An 18,785-nucleotide genomic window follows, 5' to 3' on the forward strand; every position below is an offset into this window, starting at 1 on the left:
GTTTAAAATTCTTTAAAGTTTCCAAAATATTCAGTATATTATTGAAATCCAGGATTCTTTTGATTCCCCGTTTTTAAACTTGATTTGAATAACACGAGAGTCTCATCAGTGTTAATACAAAGAACCCAGTGATATGTACAGTAAGGTTCAGGTTCCCACTGTGTGTAATACATCAAGATTTGACCCCCCCCCCCCCCACCTGCAACCTCTAACAGTAGCATTGTGTGTGAAATGTTTTCATACGAGCCTTTTCTTAAACCAATATGTCACATTTCTGGATTTATTCCATTCCTCATGTAGAACTAATGCAATAATAAAACAACCTGAGGGGCGAAACCGACCTGTTAAAAGGGGACGTTAAGTAGATCTTTACAGTTGTAGCGTTGAATACATCTTAATGCTGGGGTTGAGGCATCGATGAATAAAAGATGTAATATGCAAGTAACAGGAGTGGCCATCTGGTTTGTTCTTCTATTCAAATAAATGATTGCAAGTTTAAAGTTGTTGCTTTTGTTTTTTCTTTATCAATTCAAGAAAGAATTCAAAAAGTGTGTGACTTTTCTCCAGTTTGTACCCAAGATGTTTTTAGATATTAACAGTTTCTTTCAACCAATGCATGAATAAAAAGATGTATACGGTAGGTCTGAAGGACATAATTAATGCGGTGATATGTTCGCGACTAAATCTCTTCTCTTCTGCTTTGCTGCAGCAGCGAGGGTTTTAAAATGTGTTAAATTAAGAGACTATTTCACCTTAATTTCAGCGACTTTCAAACTGATATTCAGTCATTTTTTAAAATGGATTTAAAGATTTTAAAGCATTAAACATGTTTTAGTTCAGGTCTTGAGGAGGGTGGAGGTTGTCTATAACAAGGAATTCCCTCCACATCTCTGTATTCAGCGTTCATTCATACAGTAATAACTGAAAAAAAATAATATTAAACCTCTTAATGTTGCAGATTACAAAGGAAAAATTACAAATACAGTATAAGAAACAAACTTACCAAAGATTGTATACTTACAACCGCTCCACCAACAGTTCTGTGTTTTTTAGGCAATAAGTAATTATCTTTCCTCAGCTAATAAGTGTAGTAAGAATGTTTCTCTAAGGCAGACTTGTTTTCTGGGGATCCACTTTTTAAAAATGACAAACCAAGGCGACTCAGTTCACAGCGAGAAGAGCAGATTTGTGTGTAAATTAGCATTTTTACAGGTAAAGCAGCGATTTTAAAGAGGTATACGTTTGATAAATCACAACTTCATCATTTTAAATACTTTATAAATTAAACACAATTAACAGGTTCTCTTCTTTTTTTTCTCCCACTACAGAATGAGACAAAATATGTGCATTTAGGTAAAGTTAAAGCTCTTGTCTTTTTTAACCTCATCAGTAAAATAATGCAGAGTTTAAATACTTTATAAATGAGACAAATATTAAAAGCATTTTGGTTAACAAGGATCTCCTTTTCCCATCATCAACCAACCAATTTACATATTTTTAATACTTAATAATTACTTGATAAATGAGGAAAAATAAGTATATTTAGCAGGAGGGAGAAATTCTGTAAATGTATTTACAACCAAAGTAAAATCTGACTTAAAACCCAAATACTTTGAGTAATTTGAATATTTTACTCCATTTTCTTCTACTTAGGACAGAATATGAGTATGGTTTACTATAACATATCTTTCAAAGTCTTATTTATTCCGAAAGGTGCAGTATTTCTTGTTAATCATATGGGATGTAAGTTCTTTACAACTATAACCACAGTTTGACTCCTTTAATACGTCGTGATGATAAAAAAAACCAGACAAACACCTCAAACATTACAGAGTTTTTATTACTGAGGAGACAGCTCATTTAATAAAGCACTGATCTTTTTAAATATCCATTTTAATGAGGGGAAACACATGGTGGTGGTGATCAACACTGAATTCAATAATGAGGAAGAACTGGAGCGTTTGACTAAATTTCCCTTTTTTGTTAAATGTTTCCGTATTTTCACGCCTAAATCATCCGGATCCCTTCGACTTCCGGACTCGGACTAGAAACAGGAGACTCGTCCGCAATAAATACCATTATGTGAATATGTAAAACAGGAGTCGCCGCTTTAACACACGTTGACACGCACTCATTACAGCTCCTCGTTATTGCCACTCTCTTCGTTTTAACATTCATTTATTCCACCTCGCTGGGGGGGGAGGTCAAGTATAAATGAAGATAAAGTGGCACTACTGTTAGAAAACACACCCGGTCTCTCCCTCTCAGGGGTGAAGACGTCAGTCGGTGTTAAGCAGGAAGTTCAAGCTGGAGAAGCAGAAGCAGCGACGACCAATTAGCATTTTTTTATTGGTGTTTTTTTTCTTAAATGTAAACCGCACTCGACACTTTATTCACCTCGTTTTTCATCGTTCTAGAAACCAGACTGGACTTAAAACTTCTCAGCAGCTTCGGGGTTTTTTTTACGCCAAATAAAATGTCGTCTTTCTTCTTCTGTGCAGTGAGACGACGAAGATCTGAGGCCTTTTATTAATGATGCATAAAAGCACAAGTCAGTGTGTGTATTTTCTACATGATGTGTGCTAAAGGTTTGATATTTGGGGATTAATTGATTGTAATCCATCCTAGTTTGATCATCGATTGGCTATGGAGACTTTATCTTCACACCTAATAATTACTAAAAAGTTACTCAGAAAGGATTTTCTTTAGACAAAAACACTCGAATTGTGGGTTTGTGGTCTAAAGTGCATCTTTTGTTCAGGGACCTCTAGAATAAGGTAGTGACACCTGATAAAGGTTAGTGTTTCCTTCCTTAATGAAACGTTTTTACGCTTTAGTTCAGTTTTTCTTTCTTTACTACAAAAAGTGCTTTTTTAAAGTATAAAAAAAACACTTTTATTAGGAAAAATAAGTTCTGGCTCAGTGATTCATGGGCCAGATTTACCAACTTACATCAGCTCACTGTTGGACCTCAACCAGAGTTGACTCAGAACTCAGACGGACCGCTTTTAGACTGTCTGCTGCGGACTCGTGGAATAAACTTTAAATATTGATTCCCTGATAACACTATGAAATATGCTTATGAATCATAATGATTTTACATCTTACTGTTTTGATTAGGAATCAGTTTTTTTAACTAATGTTGATGTTTGTGTCCTTATTGTCTGTCTTCTTTATTTTTATAATGTTTAAGTTGTATCTGTGTGTTTGTAGCCTAATGTAATCTAAATGATGGTTCACCCCTCAGTGTATTCCCCAGAAATAAATAAATAAAAGCTTATTTATTCTTACTGAAAACCCACCTCTACAAGTCTTTTTATATATCTCCTTGTTTGTTTCCTCATCTGTCATCTCTCTTGTCATTTATTCTTTCCCTCTTGTTTGATTGGGTATGGTTATGCCCTGTTTATTTGTTGTTTGTAAAGCACTTTGGATCTCTGGGTCAAAAAGGTGCTATATAAATAAAGCTTTACTTATTTATTCTACATTTTATTTATTGTGACCCACCCACCAGGAGGAAACTGTGCATTTGTTGTGGGACTATTTTCAGCGGCAGATTAATCCACATTTGTTGCTCTAGTGAGTATCTGGGGCAGCAGGACAGTGTATTAATAAACTACAGTGTGTGTGTGTGTCTGTGTGTGTGTGTGTGTGTGTGTTCGTGACCAGTGCAACAGTGTGGTTTTTAACAACAATGGAGCTCTAATAAGATCTATCAGGATTTGTTGACATTATTAAAAATATATGGAATTAGATGTGTCACAAGATATTGATGAAAATTGTGATAATTAAAGTGAAATATTGATATTGTGTGAATAATCTAGTTGAGTGTCAGTAATTTGCTAAAAAAAAGAGACCAAACACACAATTCAAATGGCCATGATGGATAATCGTGTAGTTAAAATCTGATATTGTGTCAGCGCTATACAGAATATCAACAGATTTATCCTTTAAACATGATCTTAAAGGTTTAAATGAGTCTTATCTCTAAGTAAAATCAATGTGTTTCAGCTGTATTAAAAAGCTGGAGCTGGTTTCTGGAGTTAATAAAATAGATAAAATCAAGCTTTCTTTTAATAAACTGCAGCTGTGTTAACTGTTATATATCATTTATTTTATTGCTTTGGATCAGCTGGTGATACTGAAATTGCTGTTATTGTTTTATTACTTTACCCATGATGTGCAGTGGCGGCTTTGGCACTGTTCAGAGTTCAAATACTGCATCTATTAGTGTTCACTTACTCATGGAAGCCAATTTCTGCATGATAAATTAAAAATATAAAAAATTATGAGACATTAAATCAAAACTACGAGTTAGCCTAAACCTATTATTATTAAAAATCAATATGATCACATATTTTCTCATAATTTTGACTCGACAAGTAAAGATTATGTGTTAATAAGTTAAAAATGATTCAGACTTACTAAGTGAAAATTAAAATTAAGTATTTGAATTACTATTATTTACAATAAAATCTAAAGTTTGACTCAGTATCTCATCATTTTGGCTTAAAGTGAGGATTTTATTTTTATTAAGTCTCTCCCTTTATGAATTATCTTGGCAGAAATGAGCTTCCATACACTCTTTATATTGCATGACGTACATTATAAATAAAAGCATTTCTAAGTGTTAGTGTTAAGTGTTTCTCTTTTTCCGTGTACAGCTTTTAACTTGTGCTTCTAGGCATCATTTTATACCCGAGCCTCGTTTTCTTTAGATCTTTTAGAGCTGTGTAGTGTTTGCACAATGCTGGTGATGGCCCACATGACATAAATTTTAAATAAATTAACGGGAGGACACAAAAAAGTGTCGCTTTTTATTCTCAAGATCGAAACGTGTGAAAACTGCAGTGAAGTGTGTTTTCTTTGTAGGTTTGCATTTTGTTTCTAAGGGGAATCGTAAGATAAAACCTTCATCTTTTATCATTTTGTACGCAGTTTGCACACTTTTGCGTCCCAAGCCTTCGTCAGGTGCCGTACTTTTCACCCACTCTGGTCCAACATACCGTTATCCACTTGGTTTTGCATCAACTTTCCACTTTCCATCCTTCAACTTGGAGTTCACCCTCTCCTCTACAGATTCCATAAATCACGTAAAAAAAAACTTTCAGGCACCAAATATTTTCAGTCTGTATGTGCCATCACTCTCTGAGATACACTGTATGATTCTCAGGTGTTTAAATAAACGTATTATCTTTACCTAAAGCTGGAGCCTCACTTCAATGTTGATCCGTTCACTCCTCTTTCTGCTGGGCTCTTCTCACCTTCAAGCACACGATGTTTCAGCTGCAGCGTGAGTCACTAGTGGTGGTTTTGGTGGCGCAGTCCAACGCTTCACAAGCCGGCCTTGAGTGATGGACATGGGGAGTGTTAAAGAGTTTTTTTGGGGAGTTTTGAGTAACCTCGACAAGTCCTCTCCAATGACTACATGTGCTGTAGCGCCTCCTGTGCTTGTTCCGTGTACACGTCATCCTTCCCCGCCCACGAGCCGAGGTCGGCGTCGAACTGCGCGCTCCTCTGCGAGCCCCGCTGCTTGTCGCGAGAGAAGAAACTAAACCTGAGAGGAGAGAGAGAGAGGAGGTAGAGAGAGGGGAAACACCTTTAATGGATGTCCAGTTAATGAGTGTGTCAGTGAGGTGTCAGGTGACGGTGGTTTACAGTTACATGTGTGTAGTGTGTGCATTTGTAAAGCAGCATTAGAGTGTTAACAGTAATTTAACAGCATCAGTACATTAAAACTGTTAATTTTGGTAAATTAATTGTGATTACGTTGTTTGATTACTGTAAACTAGCCCCTCCAGGACTTCACAGGCTAATTTTAAGTTTTTCAAAACAATTATGATGCATTTTGGGGGATTTTTTTGAATGAAAATGATTAAAAATGTTGTTTTTCTTTTCGTTTTTTAATGCTGTGTAGGCTTACGACAGCATATGTAAGTAAGAATATCCCAGTAGAAGTGAAGAAGTGTCATAGTGCCCGATGCTATGGATCCATTATCTTCTCATTCATCATTCGTATTAATGTTTACTGAAATTATACTACTGTATCACATTTAATGCAAAATGCTACATAGAGCACCTTTACATTAGCATAAGTCAAGTTATGTTTTACTAGTTTGTTTGGGTATTAATGCAGAACACAAACATTCAAAAGATTATAACTGGAATGAACTCATGTAATAGAGCCCGCCAATATACCAACATGTCTGTCCATATTGGCCTATTACAGACAGTCATTGTATCAGTGTATATGTTATCTGATATGTGCTGAAAATAAGATATATATATATAGAAAATATGATGTTTTTTCCCACTATATAAGCAGATAAAATGCTTGTGGTAATGTTTATCCAGCAGAGTGCACTGTGGGTTACATTACTGTGGCAAGCAGCACAGAGTGAGAGAGAAGAAGCAGCTCTCTGCAACGTCAGCTACAACTGGTTGATAATGTTAAATTATTAAAGAATATTTAACTTAAATATTGTTTGATGAAGTTAATTGTGTAAGAAAACAGTCTTCTGAGGACCTTTGTGGAGTCATACTGGTGCACAAAATTCATTGGGTGGCAGAAATATATACTGATGTTAATCACAAACAATCACATATCAATATTTGCTTTAAAAAAAAAAACCAAATGAAGACATTTTAACTCAAAAACATGACATTTTTGTGGCTTTTTTTTCAAAATATGTTACATTTTTACATTTTTACACTGAATTTAAGGCTAAAAATTTATTTTAATGTTATTTTTTAAATGAATCTAAATGCTTGTGTTCAATCTGACCCCAAACTGGGGTAGAACTCCAGATCCACCCCTGTATAATCCACATATTTCCATTCCAGCTCAAAAACACACTATACTGGGCGCCGTATTGGTAATCAGTATCCGTATCGGCTTTAAAATCCCATATCAGTCGGGCTCTATTATGTTCACTGGTCAGTGCAGCTGCTGTCAGAAGAAACATGAGTTGATTTCACTGTTTATTACAAACTTTAATCACTAACTAGAGCTAAAAGCGCTTTAGTTTGTAAATGATTTTAATGAGTTTAGAGCACAGACGTGAGCGAGTTGTTACTGTGGTGAGTGAGAGGGGGGGAAGACGAGACGACAACAGACAACACGTTCATATTCTGACTGGCTGATTCTTGATGATCCACCATCGACCCCGCTGGACAGTGAGAGTAACATAGCCCCACAATCAGCCAATCCGAATACTACAAAGGGGGAACAAGAGGCTCGAAAAGCAACCCGGCACATGCAAGAGGGATGGGAAGCTGTTAGCTGAGGAAGTGACAGACTCTGAAGCCAACCAAATATAGAGTCATACAAGTGATACGAGACGTCTGATTGGCTGTAAAGTGGGGTCATCTGGGATCAAACCAGCCGCCACCATCGGCATAATGGCTGTGAAGATCCTGTTACACAGAGGGTAAAGACACACAAGCACAAACAGGAAGAGATATAGAGAGAGGGGAGGGAAGGGAGGGCGGACAGGGGGGGAGACAGGGACCACATCAACCTCTGTTTGACCCAAATGTAAATGTAAAGTTACCGTTACAACTCAAAAACCAAATGAAGTCATGCCTTTGTTAAACACTCCTCTCTCTCTTTCTCCCCGAACATGCTAACCATTAACTGCGCGTCTGCAGGGCAAGCAAAGTGTCTTCAGCTCGCACACACACACACACACACACACACACACACAGATATTTGTTAAGCACGACCTCGTAAAGAGTTATTAGACGTGACCGGAGCTGCATCCTAAAACCTCTCTCTTCTTCTCTCTATCAGGTGAGCGATCATGTGATTGTTATGTCACATGCTCTGATCTCAAGGTCAGCACTGAACTTCCCTGTTCACTCCCTATTTAAAGCTCTTATACTGCACTATATTTACACATGTAAAATTTAAAAAAAAAGTGCCCTCATGACTACTTTTTGCTAAAAAATGTACAATAAAATGCTTCACCTTTGACTGATATATTACAGTCATTTGAGACTACACTGATAATTGATTAATCTATAATAATAATTTAAATACCAAACATTTGCTGCTTCCTGCTTTTATATCCTCAAAAAATGTAAATTAAATATCTTCCAGACTTCCACTGATTGTCAGACAAAAGAAGTTGTATGAAGATGACCTGAATATAAGAATAATTGTGTTTTTGTTACCTTAAAATTAGCTGTTCTACAGGTCAGTCTGTAGCTTCACCACTAGATGCCACTGAACCCAACACAATGGTCCTTTAATAAGTGGGCCGACTGTTTAAAACCATCCAGTAACTACGTTTGTAACGAGATTAGATCCGACGCTCTGCAGTAATTAATCAGAGCAGAACGTCACAATGTCAGTTAACAAATAAAGCTTCTTATCGGGAGTTTACCCCCATTCGCTAATCACTTTCCACAATAAAAGCTCCAATGATGGCACAAAAAAGCATTTTAACATGATTACATCAGGGCTGCCTTCACTTCAGCTCTAACTGCAGCTAATAAATATTCAGCTATTCGCTGGAAAAGTGAGGATTTTTGTGGCTTTAAGAACTTTTCTCATAAAAGATTATGTTTAATCTCAGGAACTAGTTTTTGATAAACCTTTTTACAGAATAGATATTCTCTAAATTGTGATGTCCATGGTCAGAGTTAATATTTCTATCCATCTCTTCTACTTCGAAACTGTGAATTGTTATAATTTTACTGTCTTTTAATTTAATTAAAAGGCAATAAAATTATAATTTTTGTCGTCTATTTTGGACTTTTTGGGGGGCGGGGGATTGGGTCCAATGGTATATGTATTGACTGATTGTACAGATTCAATAGTAGGACCTGTAACCAGAGCGGTGAAGATATCTTCAGTTGTACCTATTTGTATATTTCGTTGTGGAGGAGAAAACAAAGGAAAATCTCAACAAACATATTGTTTAAAATCAACAGGTTGTGTTTTAAAGACATGATCATCACGGCCAGAGAGCAGCATGCTGAAACAGAAGAATGTGACATATTCAGTTGGCTGTTGTGTTATCTTTCGCTTTGTTCCTACAGGCCAAACAAACACAGGAAGCGGGCGTATGCACGAGCTGTTTCCAGTTATAATCGCTGAAGGTTTTTTCTTTTTCTTTTAGTGGATACAGCCTGAAACACAACTGCTGCTACTGTGTTTCTCTTACATTTTACTGCGCTGTTTTCACGTTGTTAATAACTCAATATGAAGTCATTCACTACAACTACGTCTCAAAATGGACACCCAGACACAGAGCGAGTTACCAGCCTGAACTAGTGTGTGTGTGTGTGTGGTTCTGCTGGCGAAGAGACGTCACCTATTGAGCTTGAGCCAAGATTTGATTTGCATGTTTCTTGAGGAGTGCTATGTAAATGATTGAGCGTGCCATTCGCCATGCAAAGCAGTCTGATTGAGTGTTTTCCTGACTTTAATCTCAGAGTGGATGGGGGGGTTTAGCGGGGCTTTTCATGAGCAGATGTATGTGAGTGAGTGTGTTCGCCGGGCACATACAGGCGTTTGATTCCTGACTCCGGCTGGGCAGAAGAACGGGAGCGAGACCTCAGTTCAGGCGAGGGAGAAGGACTGGGAGTAACAATCTCGTCTTCTGTCTCATCACTGCAAAAACAGACAATCGTAAATTATAAACGTATCCGTGATGACGCCGTTATGAGAACGTATCTCCTCAGATTGAAGCGTGTGCGCCCCCCCGAGCACCTTTTGTAGTACGCCAGCTCCTCCTGCAGCAGGAAGACTTTGGCCTTGAGCTCGTTCCTCTCGTGGAGGACGTCCCTCAGCTCTTGCAGGGTGAACCGGGGCCGGTTGGGGTCCTTTAGGTCCAGGCCTCCCGCCTCCTCCTCGCACAACGCCTCCTGCCGAGAGACGAATGCATCACAGAGAGGAAACAAAACCGGAGAGAAGGAAGGAAGGAAAGCAGGAAGGAAGGAAGGAAGGAAGGAAGGCGGGGAAGGAAGTGAGGATACCTTGGTAAAATATTGGAACACAGCAGGCATGTCCTCATCGCACATCGCCTCCTGGTGGCAAACGGTGAACTCTAAGTCAGACATCGGGGCTTTGTTCCAATACATTTGTTCGCCCTTCCCTCCTCCCTTTAAGCTACAAACTCTACTTTATTTTTTCACTCAGCACACAACCAAAGCCATTCACTGTCAGGTAAAAGAAAAAACACCTGAAAGACGTCGACAACACATGCAGCTGAGCAAAAAAACAGACCATAATTAATATGTATCCTACAAACAACGTTAAAGTCCAACTGAAATCACATTAATCATCTCTTTTTGCTGTTAAAAATAATGTAACTTTATTGAATTTATTGTCAACTCTTTAAAAAGGAAGACAAGAAGTTCTTTGAGGGAATATCTCATATATAATATATGGCACTACTGGCAGGCTGAGCTCCAGCAGGGGAGCGAGTGACTACAACTAAACCTGCTCTGTGGCTTCATGTCAGCGGCAGACTGCATGCTGTTGGTGGTTTTAAAGAGTAAAGAACCACACCAACGTCTAACTAGACCCAAGTGATATTTGCAGATACGTTAGCAGTGCTCTTTTCCCCCCGGCAACGTTTGTTTGGTGGCTCGATCGACAAAACTAGTTCATGTTTTTACGTTAGATAAGAAGGCGACTTTTAGACGTGTTTTACTTTCTTAAGCTGGAGGAAATAAGACTCTCTCTCCAAGGTAGAATAGTAAGTTGTCAGATGTTCCGAAATAATTAATTCTGGAGGGATAAGGTTTGGTACGTTGTGGTTTCTTCGTTTGATTAGTTTTGTTTCGTATCAGCATGTGTTTCTGTTGTTTTTAACATGCCTACTGTTATGTATGTGTATGTTACTGTTTCCGGGTCCAGTGGGGTCAGTGCCCAGGTCTCACTTCTTTATGAAAATACTGTTTTTGTTTCTTTATGGCACATTTTAGAAGGCAGTTGTATTTGTCAGTGATATAAGTGTAGTATATCCCTGCAAAAATCCCAATAAAAACTGAATTAGATCCCAAAATTTAGAGTGGGAATACTGAAAATTTGAAATGTTTTTACACTCTGTTGAGGTAAAAGTTGGTGTATTGATGAAAACAGAAATGCGACATACAAACATACTAGTAAACGCCATATTTTCATCATGTTTTCCATATTTCCTCACAGAAGAACACAGGATTGTGTGATTTCCAGAGCAGAAAATGATTCTGTAGCAGAAAATAAACTACAATTTTCATTTCAGTTGGACTTTAAAACAAACCATTTTCTATTGTGAGTGTTTCAGGATCACGGTGCATTAAAGGACAACTTCAAGTGCTGTTAGAGGCTGAGCTGTGGAACTGAACTATATTTAGAAAAGGTCATCGGTGCAGTCATCCAGAAAGTCTCACCCAGTTGGAGCGACAAATCCGACTGACACTCTGTTAGTTCTTGAACACCCATGCCAAGCCAAATCAGCACTTCTCATGGGTCACGCAAGTGTTAGTCCACTAGCTTTGTGTGTCGTTGCTACCGATATGGTTGTCCTTCTGGGAGGGGGGGGAGGGTGCAGGTTTTGGAGTTAGAGTCGGGACAATCACACCACTCTGGTTTTTCTAACTAGCACTTCTGTATTACCCAGAGCAACACTGCCTCGTCCTCAGCCTCCTCATCCCCATCCTCGTGTCCCTCTGGGCTGAGGGAACCAGGCTGGGGTGGCGGGGGAGGGTCAAACCCACCCAGCATCAGCTCAGAGGGGTCAGGTGTGTCTGACCAGCACTCAGCCCCCACCACAACTGTAGCAGCTTTACCACGCTGGTGGGAGTAAAACACACTTTATTACCCGTTTATAAAGCAGTCCTAGTTAATATCTGCTGTCAGACGTTGGGTATTATTGATTTATACACCTGCAACTGAAGCGATTGTGTAGCTGCGTTTATAAAGATTATTAAAGTATTTCAAACTTATGGTAAATCGGATTAGCTTAGCTTAGCATAAAGACTGGAAACGGGGGGAAACTGCTAGCCTGGCTTTGCCCAAAGGTAGAAGAATGAGCCTATAAAAGATAAATAATTTCATGTTTGGACATGTTTCTCCCTCCAGTCTTTATGCTCAGCTAACCGTCTCCTGGCTGTAGTTTCATACTGTCGATCAGACTCTCGGCAAGAAAGCGAACAAGCAAATTTCCTTTTTTAAAGACTTTGTTTTGCCTTTTTAGATAAGATACAATAAAGCAAGATTGAGAGAGAAAGAGGGGAAATAGACCAGATTTTAAACCCACAATGCACTCTGCTTATACTGAGCTAACAGGATGCCATTAAAGATAAAACAAATAAATATTAAAAACTGATTTTTATGGGGTTTCTTGCACAACGTAAGACAATAAAGCTCATTTAAATATAACATTTTGGCCACACCCTCACATGTAGCTCTTGTTTTCGTGTTACCTCTGCAGGTGAGGGGGGGTTAGGTGGGGGTTCCTCTGGGTTCTGGGCGGGCAGGTCTCCTTGAAGTCGCTCCCTCAAGCGCGTCACTTCCTGCCGGAGGGCCGTGACTTCCTGCCCCCGCGCCTGAGCGCTGGCCTCCAGTTCCACCTTCTGCTCGATCAGCGCTTTCCCCTGCGCCTCCACCACGGAGATCTTATGCCGCAGGTCGTGGTTGATTTTCATAAGGCGAGACTGCTGCTGCTGGAGCTGCACAAACACAAAATAATATACACATATATTATAGAGTGTAAGAGGATCAGAAAACAGCTGAAAAACTCTAATTAATCAACTATTTTAAAGCTGCATTTTGTCTGGCGGCCCCTGTGGCCCCTGTTCCCGCCGCCTTGTTTCACTGGTTTAGACATTAAGAATAACTATATAGAAATAGCCAATCTTCTTGTTAATGGTCTTGTTTGATTATGTAGGTCATACACAGTCACCAATATTAAATTTAAGACTTATAACCAGTTAAAAACTCCATGTAGTAGCTTTAAGTTGTGTATGATGGACACTGGGGTGGACAGATTGAATATTAATGATGAGAGTTAATTGATTAAAGAAAAAGGGGTCAGACCAGGTAAGTATTTTACTTCTTTGTCCTCCTTTTTGGACATTTAATATTTATTTAATTATAATTTTTTATGTTGTTTATTGAGAATTCGTTTCAAATGTTTGCTGATCGAAATAAATCTATTCTAAAGTTTTAATTCTGGCCTGCAGCAGAAGGCCTGCAAACATACTTTGATGTGTACAATAAGTACAATAATTACTTTATTAACATTAACACAACATAACCCGTGTCCCAGGGTCCCAGTACGACAGCGTCGTAGTCGCAGTGACAGTGACCTGACCTGCACCTTATCAGAAACCTGGAACTGTCACACCTGAATGAATTACAGCCACTGTTAACGTTATTAGTTCCACTCGTGTTTTTCCTGTGAATGTTAGTTGTTTGTCTGCAGGAAATACAGTTAACTTGACTGAAGATGTTTCTCCTGCGATCTACTGCAGCTAAAAATAACATGAGGCTGTGAAAAGCACCGGTTCAGGTCTGCTGCTGACTGAATAATGTTGCTGCTCTTCTCTAACAAACCAAATTCATTATTATTTTGATAACTAATTACTGATTCATTTCTCGATTAAATGTTTAGTCTATGAAATGTTTAAAAAAAAGGGGTAGAGCTTTTGTTTTTGTTGTTAGTTCAGGATGATTTTTGGATATTTTGTTTTTATTAGTATCATTATTCAGCATTTTGTACCTTTTGTAATAATATTGATAAAAAAGCCATTCGAAAATCACCCAAATCATTCAAATTAGCTTCAATTGGCTCAAACTCGTTTTGTCAGTCCACAACCTAAAGATATTCAATTTACTGTCATAAATTACAAAGATAAACAGCAAATATTCACACTTGGAACCAGAGAATTATTATTTTTTTGCCTAAATAATCATCGTTGCACCTCCTACATGCAGATACAGCTACATGAGATAACTAGATAACCAGTGGGAGAATACGTATCAGAGCAGAAACAGCCTGTGAGTCTGTCGCCTTACTGCTTCTATGTCCTCGCTTTTCAGTGTGAGCTCTCGGTCCTTGGCTCGAATCTCGTCCCTCTGCTTGTCCACCACTTCTTTGAGCTTCTTCATCACCTGCCTCTCTCTCTCCGTCATACCTGGAGACCGCGGAGGGGAGACAGCGAAGGGAGGGAACGCACAGAACAAAACACAAACAGTAGATTTTAATCAGTTTGCATTCTTTATGATCTGTTTTTATTGGGAGAGGAAGGTCAGCGTTGTACAGAGGGAACCCTGTGTGTGTGTGTGTGTGTGTCGTGTGTGTGTGAGAGAGAGAGAGAGAGGGCAGTGTGCTTGTACACTGAGGCTGGTCTGTCCACAGTGTGTCAGGGTGACTGTGGCCTGTGGTGAAACCACGAGAGAGCCTCTGAGGCAGAAACAAGACTGGCTCGCCGTCAGACACAAAGAGAAGGCTTCCTTTGTGTGTGTATGTGTGTGTGTGTGTGTGTGTGTGTGTGTGCATAACAGACACAGAGAGAGAGAGAGACAGCGAGTTTCAGTGAAGGTTTTCTGAACACCCCAGAGATATAAGGTGTTAATTAATGAGCTTTAGAGGTGTGTGTAGGCGGATTTTCTTACCTTCAGAGGGAGCCAGGCTAGCAGTTTCCACCTGTTTCCAGTCTTTATGCTAAGCTAAGCTAACCGCCCGCTGGCTCTAGGTTGATATTTACCACACAGACATGAAAACTGGTATCAATCTTCTCACCTTACTCTGGGCAAGAAAGGAGGATACGTATATCAGGGCTGCAACTAACAGTTATTTTCACTATCGATTAATCTGCTGATTGATTAATCGTTCTGTTATTGGTTATTAAAACATGAGAAAATAATGACAAAATGCCCAGCAGTGTTTCCCAGAACCGAAAGAGACTCTTTAAATGTCTTGTTTTGCCTGATTAACAGTCCAAAAACCAAAAAACAAAGAAAATTAGCAAATCCTCACATTGTAGAAGCTTAAACAAGAGAAAGTTTGGAGGTTTTGTTGCTTAAAAATGACTGAAATTACTAATTATCTGAAGAATATTACCCAAAATATCAAAGTATTCCTTTAACAACAACAACTTTCCATATTATAGGATATTTATGAAACATGCTTCCCCTCAAAAACCCCCACTGTGGCCCCAAAACAACTAATTTGTACTAATTGAAGTCTCTGATATTTCCTCAAACGATTTATCACACGTTATAATTTCCAGCCTATAAATTGAACGAACCCCCCCCCCGCTGTGTGTGTGTGTGTGTGTGTGTTTTGAGCAAACGTCCTTACCCTCATGCCTCTGCAGGTCCTCCTCACTCATGGGGTCTTTGATGGACATGTTGGTCAGGAGGCTTTTGTTCTCCTCCTGCAACTGAGCAATCTGAGTGAGCAGGTCCTGAGCTTCTCCTCTCCAGACGTCCTCCACCAGCTCCAGCTCCTGGACAAGAACATTATTATACATTATTATACATTATTATGCATTATATTATACATGTATGGCCACGTTATAGTGACATCCTCTTAGTAACTGATGGATTGACAGTCACAGTGGTGGAATTTAAGTACATTAACTAAATACTTAAGAACAAATTTAAAGTAATTTACTTGAGGATTTCCATTGTATCATTTTATGCAGTTTTATACTTTTACTCCACCACATCTCGGAGGCAAATAATGTATTTTTTCATCCACTACATTTATCTGACAGCAGGATGAAATGTTCCTTTATGTGTTGAGTAAATTGTCCTACATCTTACATTAAATAAACTATTTAAAAACCTTCTTGGATTATCTGGAAAAAGCATCGTAACAACCTGAAAACAGGCTGTTTTGACTTTTTAGAGATATACGTGGTTCTCAGAGGACAAACATTTGATGAGCTTATAGAATATGATGCATTGCTGTCGATTAAACGACTTCTACAGCAGTAAAATGCATTCATTCATCAGTAATATTGATATGTAAACACCATATGTAATAGTTAAACACTGACTGGGAACATTTAACTGCACTAGAGTACTTTTAATTTAATACTTTAAGTACATTTTAATGATAACCTCTGGATGTTCCTCAGAGGATGAACATGATTCACTCGGTGACCCTTCGTGTGGAAACATCAGCATTCGTTCTGTTGCTCCTCTGGTTTATCTACGTTTGTCCTTTAATTTGTCACCGTCTGCACGGAGAGAAAAGCTCGATTGTGCTCGAAGAACTCTGATCCCGTCTCCGATTATTTATATCCCTGATATAAGAGAGAGAGCAGGAGAGTCTATAGAATACTAATAATTATAATAATAATCTGTAAAAAGAGTCATTTACATTAATATAGACTCTCTGGACGATTCATTAAAATACTATACGGTCTCCACATTTACCTTCGGTTTATTGTATAGTTTTGTTTTACAGCTGTGACATATTTACATTTTTATAAAGTGGAAGAATTTAGCATTTCAATACTTAATATTATATATTTAAAGCTGCAACGATTCATCAGTTAGTCAATAGACTGCCATTAATCTTCCCATAACATGCTGTTCCGCCACTGTATATCTCACTATATTTATTTATACATACTGATCTATACGGTTATTCTTTAGTAACTGCTGCACATGTTGTATTTAATTGTCTAGGATAAATATCTGCCCCTTATTGTTCATTCTATTTATTAAATCTATATTTATATATGTATATTACTGTACTTGTGGTTAAACTCTAAACTCCATTCTGTTGTCTTGTACTGTGCAATGACAATAAAGTTGAATTTAATTCACTTGAAATCTAAATAATTGAATAATTTCTATAAGTTTTAGTCATTTTTAAGTAAAAATTACAGGAAATTCTTTGTTTCCAGCTTCTCAGACGTGAATATTCTTATCGTTTTTCTCCTCGTATTCTTTGTTAAACTCAGATTTTCACTCTTATTCTATTGAACACCGCCTTTATAGCAAGTGTGGATAACTAAAACCTCTGAACCTTGAATCAATAGGTATATATAACAAGTACTTTATGATACTTGTGGTTGACCCCGTCCCGTCCTCTCCACACTTTCCATATTAAAGGATTTTATCACTCGCTGTAGAAGTGACGTTATCCATGTGAAGATCACGTAAACTGACACAAACATCCACTTTATCGCGCTCATGAGACAAAGTTAATCAGTGAACCGGTGACTGCGTTCACCGCGGCTCAGTCACCGTCACGAGAAACGTACATATAAACTTGAGCTGTGATCCTGATTTAAAACATTATTCAGACAGTGTGTCAGTTATGATCTCAGTTTAACTCTGGAGTACTCCAGCATTTCCATTTTATACTATTTTATACCTCCACTCTACTACATTTATAATATATTTATGATATAGAATATAAAACACTGTTAAAGATTAGACCTTTTATACTTATTTCTCTTCACAAAACAGTCTGTTTGAGGCTTCTTGTCACATTTCAGATTTAATATTTTTAGTTAAACAGGCTGTTTTGACTTTTTTGGTCACTAATATACTAATCTTAATATTTTATAGTACTCTAACACTGATATGTTGTACTGTGTAGTCACTGTGTTTATATATAGTTGCTTTTGTGGTGTTGTCTGACTGTTTTATGGAAAAAGGTTTCTTGAATCTTTGTCATATTTTGATGACTAATTGGAAAACTAATCACACATTGGACGAATATAACTGGAGTGAAAAAGGAGAAACATGTTCCTGCTGAGTCAGACACACATTCCCCATCTGTTGTCATCAACTGTATTTAAACAAACAGGAACTAAATCTGACTCAAGTTACTGCATTTATAAAGAAATATATCACTTTTTACTCCTTAGTTACTAGTTTAATTACAAATAAAGATTTTATGAACAAAAGATTTTAAGTGTGAAGTAAAACAGGATAAATAATTTGAGTTTAAATGATTTGATGTCTGTTTTTGACTTTTAATCTATTTATCAAGTCAGTTAATCAATTCGTTGATTCGTCAATAACCAAAAAAATCAATACTGTTTTAAAAACATAATAATTATTTAAGCAATTTTTCATGTAAAATGTAAAATATTTTATAGTTTTGACGTTTTTTTCGTCTTTAAATCGACATATTTTGAGATTTCGGTCATTTGTGTTTAAAAACCAAAACAAAATCAAGAGAATAATCAGCAGATTAATCAATAACATAAATAATCTATATAACATAAAAATAAATTACTCCACCTCAACGCACCTAACAAGAGAAAACTATTATAATAAATGTTAATTATATAATATATAACAGTATATCTCACAGGCAGTAATTACTTTAAAGTATATTTTAATCTTATGCGCACAAGATAATTATTAATTATTTGTAGTTAATAAGTTATTCTTCGTACACGATGACCTCGTGTAAATATAAACAACAACACACCTGGAAACACCTGCAAGTGTCTGTGGGACCTTTAATCTATAACAGTGCATCATATTTATTAAATAAATATTATTATTTAACTTTAAGTAATGTTTTTCAATTGCCAGGATTATTATATTATTATATATTAGAGCTAATAATGGTATTTTTTAATTTTTTTTTTTGCCAATTTAATAATCAGAATCTGCATAGAAACAAAGTAATTAAATAAATAAAAAATACAACATTTATCTTCCAAATGGTATTGAAGTAATGTACTTTTAGTTACTTTACATTCTTCTCTCTGAGCTACTTTTAATTTTAATACTTTAAGTTCCTGAAAATACTTGTATAATTTAAGTAACAATTTTAAGGAGGACTTTACTGCTGTAATAGGAG

At 37.3% G+C, this 18,785-nt stretch overlaps 1 protein-coding gene across 5 annotated transcripts; it reads right to left on the minus strand.

The window, feature by feature from the left end:
* Positions 1–1,822: 1,822 nt before the first annotated feature.
* rilpl1 (Rab interacting lysosomal protein-like 1) lies at positions 1,823–15,450 on the minus strand (the record flags this gene model as incomplete). 5 transcript variants are annotated; one of them, XM_035667358.1, is given in 9 exon segments in its annotated part: positions 5,418–5,557; positions 7,329–7,416; positions 9,515–9,619; positions 9,719–9,873; positions 9,985–10,035; positions 11,612–11,788; positions 12,421–12,666; positions 14,015–14,133; positions 15,303–15,450. In XM_035667358.1, coding segments are annotated over 9 exon segments (1,095 nt in total), but the record flags the coding sequence as incomplete, so codon positions are not given.
* Between the last annotated feature and the right edge of the window lie 3,335 nt (positions 15,451–18,785).

This window comes from Morone saxatilis, unplaced genomic scaffold (assembly GCF_004916995.1).
Source record: "Morone saxatilis isolate NCDOM2014 unplaced genomic scaffold, NCSU_SB_2.0 Contig21, whole genome shotgun sequence".
Lineage (NCBI taxonomy): Eukaryota > Metazoa > Chordata > Actinopteri > Moronidae > Morone > Morone saxatilis.